Source organism: Enoplosus armatus, chromosome 1 (genome assembly GCF_043641665.1).
Source record: "Enoplosus armatus isolate fEnoArm2 chromosome 1, fEnoArm2.hap1, whole genome shotgun sequence".
NCBI lineage: Eukaryota > Metazoa > Chordata > Actinopteri > Centrarchiformes > Enoplosidae > Enoplosus > Enoplosus armatus.
Genome location: NC_092180.1, coordinates 14,579,405 through 14,589,357, shown reverse-complemented (window position 1 = coordinate 14,589,357; position 9,953 = coordinate 14,579,405). Strand labels below are relative to the sequence as shown.

General features: G+C 36.6%; 1 protein-coding gene across 2 annotated transcripts; it reads left to right on the top strand.

The window, feature by feature from the left end:
• The first annotated feature begins 750 nt into the window (after positions 1–750).
• On the top strand, positions 751–4,587 carry cyb5b (cytochrome b5 type B). 2 transcript variants are annotated; one of them, XM_070907798.1, is made up of 5 exons: positions 751–1,154; positions 2,706–2,834; positions 3,444–3,470; positions 3,613–3,644; positions 3,965–4,587. In XM_070907798.1, exons 1-5 carry the CDS (start codon positions 954–956, stop codon positions 4,053–4,055), a joined length of 480 nt encoding a protein of 159 aa, XP_070763899.1. In that variant the 5' UTR covers positions 751–953; the 3' UTR covers positions 4,056–4,587. The 2 variants fall into 2 exon arrangements, with proteins under 2 accessions (XP_070763899.1, XP_070763889.1); XM_070907788.1 differs by having other exon boundaries at positions 3,962–4,587.
• Positions 4,588–9,953: the final 5,366 nt, after the last annotated feature.

Below are 9,953 nucleotides of genomic sequence, written 5' to 3'. Positions count from 1 at the left end.
AGTTGAATTGAACTGAATCAATAAAACTGATTTAACGCATCAGTCCAATTACATTCCCCCAAACTATGAAAACATGCCAAGGACTGTAGGCCTACAACCAGGGTAATTTCCTGGTTTACTGGTTACAATTCTCAACTTTGGGTTCACACTATACGACAACCTGTATGAATTCTTAAGCACTGAAAAAACAAATGTTACATTTTGTATGTAACATTAATGGAGCATTTCTACTATGTATTAGATGACATGAAACCATGCTGTGTTTTCTTGGTTTTAGAATTGTACGTGTTCACAAATGATTCCACTGAATGTGGTATATATTTACACATAATATTAGACAATTAGAAATTAGACAATAACTTATTCACATAATCTAATTAATTAATTAATAATTCCACGCTCGTTTTATAGTTTGGCACTGCAGGCCTGTAGTTGAAACGGAAAAATGTTCCGATTACTGCAATCCCCAAAACAAATACAATGTTACGAAATGTTTCATAAACCCTCATAAAAGTCACGTTTGGCAATGTCATTGGAAACGCAGGAACTCTTATGCGCAAAGACAGCGCACAGTTGACAAGCTTTGCAAATGACCAAGTCTCATGATCATCACGTGGTCGATTTTGATTGGTCATCACTCCAAAAGTCACAGTTTCATTGGTCCGTTGTTGTTTTTGTACTTGATGGTAAAACAACACGCATGTCATTGGTCTGTTTCACATGTCTGCTGACGTGCCGGGTTAGGGTGTTTTTTGATTTCGTAACCCAACATTGCTTAGCATTTGCGTGGTAACACTGTAGCTGCTGTTAGCTCGTCTCTACGGGGCTTTATTGAGCACACCTAACCGTACTCAAATAGGGTGAAAACTGATCTAGACGTAGCTAGCTAGCGTTACATTCACACCTGGCTAACAGAAGCTAACGCTAGCTAACCGCTCAGTTGATCGGTTAGGATGGGTGAGGAAATTAACGACAACCTCATTAACACAGGCAGTGGACCTGCTAATGCCACCAATGTTGAGGAAAACTGCGAAACAGTAGAAGATGGTGTAAAATACTACACATTAGAAGAAATAAGAGTACATAATATGAGCAGTGACACATGGCTCATTATCCACGATAAAGTATATGACATCACAGGTTTCCTTGACGAGGTAAGAAATACTTTCTCTCAGCTGGTAGCAACTACTTAAGCATAATGCTGTCATAATAAACAAAGTTTTTGCTCTAATCCTGCGCTATAATTCGGAAAAGACTACTTCCTGGAATTAACAAACGATTGTTATCCTTATGTATTAACGTAACGATGCTGACTTCACTCAGCAACGCTATCCTGCATTTTGAGCCTGTCAGTAGATAGTTGCGGTCTCGAGTTACCTCAGCGTTAAACAATGTAATACTATACAATACAAATACTTGGCTAACGTTTATATTGTGCGAACACGCGTAACTGGGAAAACCTCTGAAAACAGTCATTATCAATGTTAGACAGCTAACGTTAGCTAACAACTCAGCTACCATTGATAATAAGAGTACTTCCTGGAATTACACAACGTCTGCCAACCGCATGTATTGACGTGTGACGTTGCTGACTTCACTCAGCGACGCTATCCAGCATTTTGAGCCTGTCAGTATAAAGTTACGACCTCGAGTTACTTCGGGGTTCATTTAAACAAGGTTGCACCAGCGGTACTTGGCTAACGTGTCGTTTGCGCAAGAAATTAACTGGGAAAACTTTACAGAAACATTCATTATTAACGTTAGCAAACAGCTAACGCTAGTTGTTTGTTGCTGCTTAAAAGTAGAGATGCATTGACATTAGCCTCAACAGTACCATTGTTGTCAATCCAGCATTAATTGTAGCTACTTGCAGTAACGTGGGCTTATTGTGAAAACTGCATTCTGATAATCCTGTTTCATAAGAGTCTGACACTAAATCTACAGTTGTAAGATAATGTAACGCTAAGCAGCAGTGTAATAAGTGACATGGTCATTAACAATGCCAGTGCTGGAGCAACTATTCAGATCCTTCACTTAAGTAAAAGTAGTAATGTAATGAGTTAAAATTCTCAATTAAAAGTAAATGTTCTGCATTCAAAACTTTTAACTATATACTAAATATTTTACTTATGTACTCATTATGCAAAGTGGCTCTTTTCAGAGTCTTAACTTTATTATATATAATGTAATTTGATTAATTTTGTAGAACTTATTTGCAAGATTTAAATGCAGCAGCTGCTTGCAGTGGAGTTAATTTTACCTACTTTACATATAGTTGGGTAGTTAAACTAATAAGAATGCAATGCATTTTAGAGGCAGATCATGTGCTTTGCATGTAAAATCACAATCAGCAAAGTAACTGGTAACTTAAGCTGTCAATTGTGGTGTAGCGAAAAAGCACAATATTTCCCTCAAAAATGTAGTGGTGTAGAAGTATGAAGTAGCACAAAATGGAAATACTCTTAGTACAGTTAAAAAAATTCCACAAGTACAATACTTGTTCAAGTAAATGTACTTTCATACTTTCTACCACCGAAAGACCTTATTGGTGTATTTCAGTAATTTTCGTGTGATTTCAAGAGTTTTCACTGCTTTGGGTTAAACTTAATCAAGCATAGAAATTAACTATATGATATTCTGTGTGTGGGGGAAAGAAGGAAATTAACTAGCTCAATACTCTGTGTTAACCTATTCTATGCTTTCAGCATCCGGGAGGTGAGGAGGTTTTGTTGGAGCAGGCAGGTGCAGATGCCTCAGAGAGCTTTGAGGATGTAGGTCATTCCACCGATGCCAGGGAGATGCTGCAGCAGTACTACGTTGGAGAGGTTCACATGGTAAGATGAGGCCTTCCCTGCCTGTAGTATCTTTGCATGATGCCCATGTACCTCTGTTAAATACTGAAGTTAAGCTTCTAAATGATGAACGTTGCTAAAATCAAACCTAATTAATCAGTATCACCAGATCTCGTTGAGAAAAAATTTACCCACTTGCCAAGTTGCTTGGAGTCACAAGATGGTGTCATGCATTCATTTGGGGTTTACAATATCATTAGCAAATTGAGGGAGATTACATTAAATCAAATGGGAATTGGCTTGTAACATCCTTTAGACAAGGTTGTCATTTGAGCGTTACTTCCATATCCAATGAGAAAGCATCAAATTACACCAATACAGGTATATTGTTTTTTTAACCTAACCTCTTTCTGTTCTGCTTATTGCTGTGAACCGATAAAACCGATATTTTGTAGGGTAACTACTTTATATTTAGATTTTGTCAACAGATATTAACCATTAAAAGTGTTAACCTGGTAATTCATATGAATACATCTGAATGTTGATCAACTATTGACTACCTGAGAAACTGACTTAACTTTTATTCTTGGCTTGAGTGTAATTTGTGTCTGCCATGTGAAGACAGTACTAATTTATTTATTTTCTTTGTAGGATGACAGAAAGAAGGTGACGGAAAAGGTAATTTCAATTGTATCGTCATCTGACCTTGTCTTACCTGCAACAGAAAAGTCACTGGAACAGAATTTACAGACCATAAGAAGTTTTTGGTTTGTGCTAAATCATTCTTTTTTTCTTTTTTTATTTGTGTCCTTTTTTTCAGGAGGAAGATGACACAAATTCAGGAGAGTCCAGGTGAGTCATCATGATGAACACTGTGTCAGGCTCATAGCTTACTGTTTTTTGTTTGCTGCAAGTGAAAATTGATCACTGCAGTCTGTAGTAAACAAAGTCCTCTTGCAATATTGACAGCTCAGAAATGCTGCTTCTTGAAATAGAAAGTGGGAAGAAAAATGGGGAGAAAGTGCAAATTATTTGCTGTATGAATCCTTGTAAATACGTTTTTAAAAAAAAAAAACATATCTTTATCTTACTGTTGCCTTTCTGTTTTGTTTTGTCCATTTTAATTGCTCTGGCTCAAACAATTTATAATTGATGTTTATTTTTTCCAGCAGCTCCTGGACCACTTGGTTGATACCTGCTACTGCTGCAATTGTTATTGGTGTCATGTATCGCTACTACATGTTTGAACACAAGTCCTCTTGAGTGCTGGCGTCCTGTTTTCATCTCATTCTTTTCATCTGGAGGCCTTGAAATGTCTGACCAAAACCTCCTGACACTGAACGCACACAATTAGGAGTGTGTGCATCCTCTACAACAAAAAAAGGAGGGGAACAGTTTGATAAAGTTCTTTTGTCCTTGTCCGTCTACATATGGTGCACCAAATAGACAGTTGGGCAGAGACTTTATTAAATTGTAGGCCTTCAGTTTCTTTGTATTTCATTGTTGCTATGTCTGTTGTCATTAATATTAAATGGTGTCTTTAACTTAAACTTTCATATGCATTTGACCCAGTTTGGTCTCTGTATGTTCAGTACCCATTTGCCTGCCCAGAAAAAGGTTTTGGTTACAGCCTGCTATACATACACTATCATTACACACATAGACAAAATGGAAAAATTGAAGGAGGTGTTAGCATGACGAACGGTGATGAAATCCGGGTAATAGTTAAAACAGTGTCCATTCGACCTTTTACACTAAATTATTAACTTCCAATGCATTTTATTAGTTTTAATAACGTGAGAAATGTTACTGCTAACCTAACTCTCATTAACAATCATGAGTTTATTCTGCTCACTCCTTACTGCACAGTTCTGGTGTTAAGCAATGCTTGATTGCATTTATCACTTGGTTGTAAATGCTTAATCTTTCTAATTTTAATTTTTTTTTTTTTTGCTGAAATTATGTTGTATCTGATTATTTAAAGCAGAATGTGTTCTGACTTTTTTTTCTACAGTTCTGTTGTCAGGAATTTCTGTATCCGTTCATAATACCTGATCCATATATTAATATACATTTATGTAGTGTGTAATCATACGATAATTTATTATTCTAGTTTTAAGTTTCATTGTTCCTCACTATGCCATTTGTTATTTAACTGAGGCTTTTTCACAACTTTGTTTCATTGTGATGCATCTTAATTTTATGTTTTGGGTGAATGGTACTGTCAACTGTCACTGGAGGGTTTCAATTGCATTGGATGAAGTCTGGTGTGTGTTTCTTGTTTGGCTGCTGTTGGTAAATTGGGGGGCTTGCCAGTTGTCATTAGAACCATAGATGTGTCTTTCAGGCCACAGTTGGTCACCATACATATTTCATAATATATTTTAGTTCCTCAACCTTTTTGAGTTCTCTTTGTTAGGTATGTTTTGGTTTAGGTAAGCTTTGCATTTCTAAATCACTCCTTTTATTGAATATTCTAAAATATGCATTTTATTTCATATTAATAAAGGATTTTCCAACAATTTGAGGTCCATCTACCACCTGTTCTAAATTTCTGTATGTAACCTGCTGCTATTTTTACATGTGACGACAATATTACTTGCAGATGTCGAAATGTAGTTGGTTTACTTGAAAGATACATTTTTGCCATCTCTTTGCATTTCAACTGCCATTTCCTGTCATTAAAAGTCTCTTTGAATAAAATTAATATTTCAAAAAGTATAAGTGGCTAGTCATTGATATGCTGTGTGAGTAACGATATATAAATACGTGTGTGTGTGTATATATATATTATATATATGGTATGCTGTGTAGATATATACATCACAGTATGTGATGGAGATTATCATTCTTTACTATATGTTTGTTTATTTAACTGTTCATTTGAAAATTCACTCTGGCTGTGTCAATTGTCGGACAAATTCAGCAAAACATACAAATAGAAACATTAAAAAGTGAACACTATACTGGTAGTATAGTATTATATGCAGAAAAAGTTAAGAAAATGCACCGTCCCATTAAAAAACGAACTCACCCCAGTCAAGACCCTAAACATCCTCATTTTAGTGCCTAAATGACCGAATTTTCAAAAACGCATTAAGAAAAAAATCCCACCCTTAAATTATTTCCTCCATAATTATTTCGTCAGCTATGAGAACTCTTAATCCGGATTCTTGCTTATAGTAAATTGTGTTATATATATTATATATATCACCTATTGTAGCAGATATAGTGAAAATGTGCTAAATACATTTTCATGCAGGTTTGAAATTAGTTTATTTGCTGACAAATAGGTTTGTTAAAGATGATAGATGGTTGTAGAACAAAGTTTGTTATGATCACAAAGGGAGGACGAAATCTAACTTAGCAAACAATGGTAGGTATGTAGCCAGAGAGGACAGATATAAACTAACTTCTGCTCTTGATATAACTGTGATTGCTGGAGATCAGCCTCTAAACTGAAAGTCTGACCTCTATCACTGTTGAGGCCAGTCACAAGTTTAGAAATGACAGGGTGATGCTGGGAACAAGGAATAAGCCCAAACACAAGTACAGGGCAACAACTGCAGGTGTCTGGAGCTCTAATTCAACTAACACTTGTAATGGCAGCCGCCCAGAAAACAACTCCACTCACACTCATCACTTTGTCATTAGTTGAGGCGACCATAGTGAATGGAGCTGCCTCTCAAAGTGTCACAGCCTTGTGCGGTCACCACTGATGCATGAGCACATCATTCTTTATACATCTGACTGGTCCTGTTTAAACACTGTCTCAGATGATTATGACAAAATTGACAAATTCTTTGTGTCATGTAGTTCTCCTTTTCCTTTAAATATTTATAAACTCAATAATGGATCGTATGTCACGACAGTGCTGTGCTAATTTAAAAGGAATACAGATATGGGAAATTTAACAGTTGGGTTCAATTTCACTCTGTGGTCCTGCTCTCGGCTACAGTAGCTGGGAAGGGAGTTCATTCATGTGTACTTTTATACTATTTGTTTTTCTGAGGTAAACATGTCATTATGCGATATCAGCACAAAGTGAATAATACTTGAGTCAGCTACTTTTCCTGTGGAGAGAAGCAGGAAGCAGTGATTGGAATTAAAGCCTTTTCCATCTGCAACCTCTACAAGAGCCCTCACAGTGCTGAGTGCCCGTGATGACCAGCAGACCACAGAAAGCTCCTTTTTAATCAGGTGGGACAAGAACTGGATGCCCTTTTGTTACATAAGTTGATGAATTGTTAAAAAAGAAGAAGGTATTTTAGTTTATCTGATATAATAATGGAAGAAAACACACCCTCAGTAGTATAAAATGACAGCAATTCATTTTATTTAGCACCAATACAACCAGTCAGAAATTATTATAAATGTATTGATGTTTAAAACGTCTCATCCTTTGTGCCTTGCCATACTCAGTATAAACACAGGGTGGCACTACAACCTCAAGGTGTTTATATGTCAGTAGTTTCATTTGGCCTTTGCCGGAAACAGTGGAAATATATATTGAAATGTCTAATCTGACTTGTGCACCCACACTAATGAATTCATCACAGAATGCAGCCGTGTTTATCTCCAGGTTTTCATGGGCATAGAACAGCAGTGAACACAATGCTGTCACACATGGTGGGAAAGACGTTATGCAATGATAAAAAACAACCTGCAACATTATTACGGTGATAGTGTGATACTGATAAAGAGTGTGTGCAGTGAGATGGTTTGAAATAATATCTAGAGACAATATACTGACATGGGGCTGGTTTGTGCAAATATATGGACTGTTTTTGCACTCCTGCCTTTAGTCAGAAACAGCTTAGCACTTGTTTAGAAGTACTGTAGATTACTGTACATTAGAAGCTCTTTGAGTGTAGTGTCTCCTATGTTTTGTATAGTAAGCCAAAGTAAGCAATGTATTCGATATTTGCTAGATCTCAGTTGTAGATACGTTCTCAATTTTTGACCCAAAGAGCATTAAAGCCATTTTACATTCATGTCAGCCTTGATGTTGTGGCAGCAATTACGACCAGACAGAATGATGAGCTCTTGTGCGACAGCATATTGTATCTGTGGGAGTACATAAAGCCCTCAGATAGACATCATTCCCCATCACTGAATAGCCTGTCATCCTCAAGGAGAGCTGAGGCTGCTAATGCACAACACTTCAGTGTCCTGGGGGACCAAAACTCTCAAACGGCTGGAAAAACACTTATGGATGCTGCGGGAATAAACATGATCTCTGACAAAAGCTTTGAGTTAGTTGAAAAGGTCATCCTTTTTGTGGGATACATATTTAGTATTATTTGTGTTACATGGGACAAAGTTAAAATCAGATTCCTTGTTTTTTTCAGGCAGGCAGGGTGTGGTAGCAGAGATACACCCACATACTGACAACCAGTGTCAAGTTCCCTGTCTGCAGTGGGATTCCCGAGAGGGTTTTGCAGCTTTGACAACTGCCTAAAAGGTTCACAAAAGAAACTTACCTCTCACAATAAAAACATTCCCAACTTTACTTTCTTTTCTCAAGGAGTTGACCCATGAAATGATTAAATTCACTCAAGTAATAAAGTCAAATTTTCCTCCCTCCCTCACTTTTCTGAGCCTGGGAGCTTGCATCACACTACATCAATGATAGTTAGTAAAATATCCTAAATATATCAATTTTGGTACAAATGATGTCAGGTGAAAAGCTATAAAATGTATATACCTGAGCAAATTAGACTTGTTTAATACTTTACATGGCCTATGTGATTACACCTGCCTCATATCAACTTGTCATTACTAATTTGCAAACCGTATAATCATCACATCACTTCACATGTATTAAGGAAATATGTCTAATTGTTTCTTTCTAACCTAATTTTTTGCTAAATAGTGTAGTTGCTTTACAAAAAAATGCTGGCCTCATATGTATTCGTCCATCAAATTAAAATCAATCGAATTTGTACCAATCCATTATTCAGAAGCCAAAGCATTAAATTCTCATCTTCTGATTATTTTGAATAATGTTCTTTAACTCCATACCACTGGCTCAACCTGTTATCTAACATGGCATTGGAAGGTTGTAATTGGCATAATCAAATTCAAATTATTCATCACAAGACACTTAAATCAGATGTAAAACTGAAGAAACTGAACAATGAGAGCAAACATCAACAAAATCCAATGACATGTCAAATGTTTGTGCATAGACTAACTCACTGTACTGGCAAACCCAGAGGTCTATTGTTTAATCAGTAATGATATACTTTACTTCTTCCAGCATCTGTAATGCTAATTAACAACTATGACAATACAATACAACTTTCGACTTTCAACTTTCATTATATCAAACTAGTTTTGTGGAATTATGAGCTGTGTCAGCTGTAAGGCCGCTTACAGCAAGGGACTTTCAGTTGGTCCAATAGTTTAATCATCTAATCTCTGTAGTGTTTGCTGCTGTTAATGAACTGTTTTCTGTAGATTTCTGTACACTAAGTATTGAGGAGGCATTGCAAGCAAAACAAAAACAAAACAAATCAACTCAACAACAGCATATACTAGTGACGCAGAAGCGTTTGAAGTTCTACAATGCACCTGGCCCCGGAGACGTATCCACAGCATGCTAAAGGCAGTGATGCTGGAAGCAAACCACGTTTTACTTTGTCTGACAAGGCAGAGCAGCTCATGCAGCAACATGCTGTCATACAGTCAACAACTTCATGAGACTATGGTACCATGAATAGGTTACACTGCTCTTCACTGTCCCTTTGACCTTGTTTTGTTCCTTATGTTATGTGGAGTGCAGCAGAACACACTTGTTTACTAATGGTACGTTTGTAAACACCTAACTCAAAGCAAGAAAAGACACAATTCAAAAGGCATAATGCTTTATTTCATAGATCATCCATAAACCAATACATTATCCAACGTTATTTGTTCATTCTTTATAAAATTAGGAATTTAGAAACATAACAATGTATACATATAAAGGTCATTATTAAGACAGTCGATCTGATGCTCAACACACATTAATCATTTCTACAAGTTCCTGGGGAGGGCCATTATGTGCCAATGCACAAACTTTAATGATGGTGACACCAAGTAGCAACCCAAAGGCTACAACAAGTTGCATAAAACGCTTCTGAAGTTCAGTTTCTTTTGGATGTTGTAGTAGTAGAA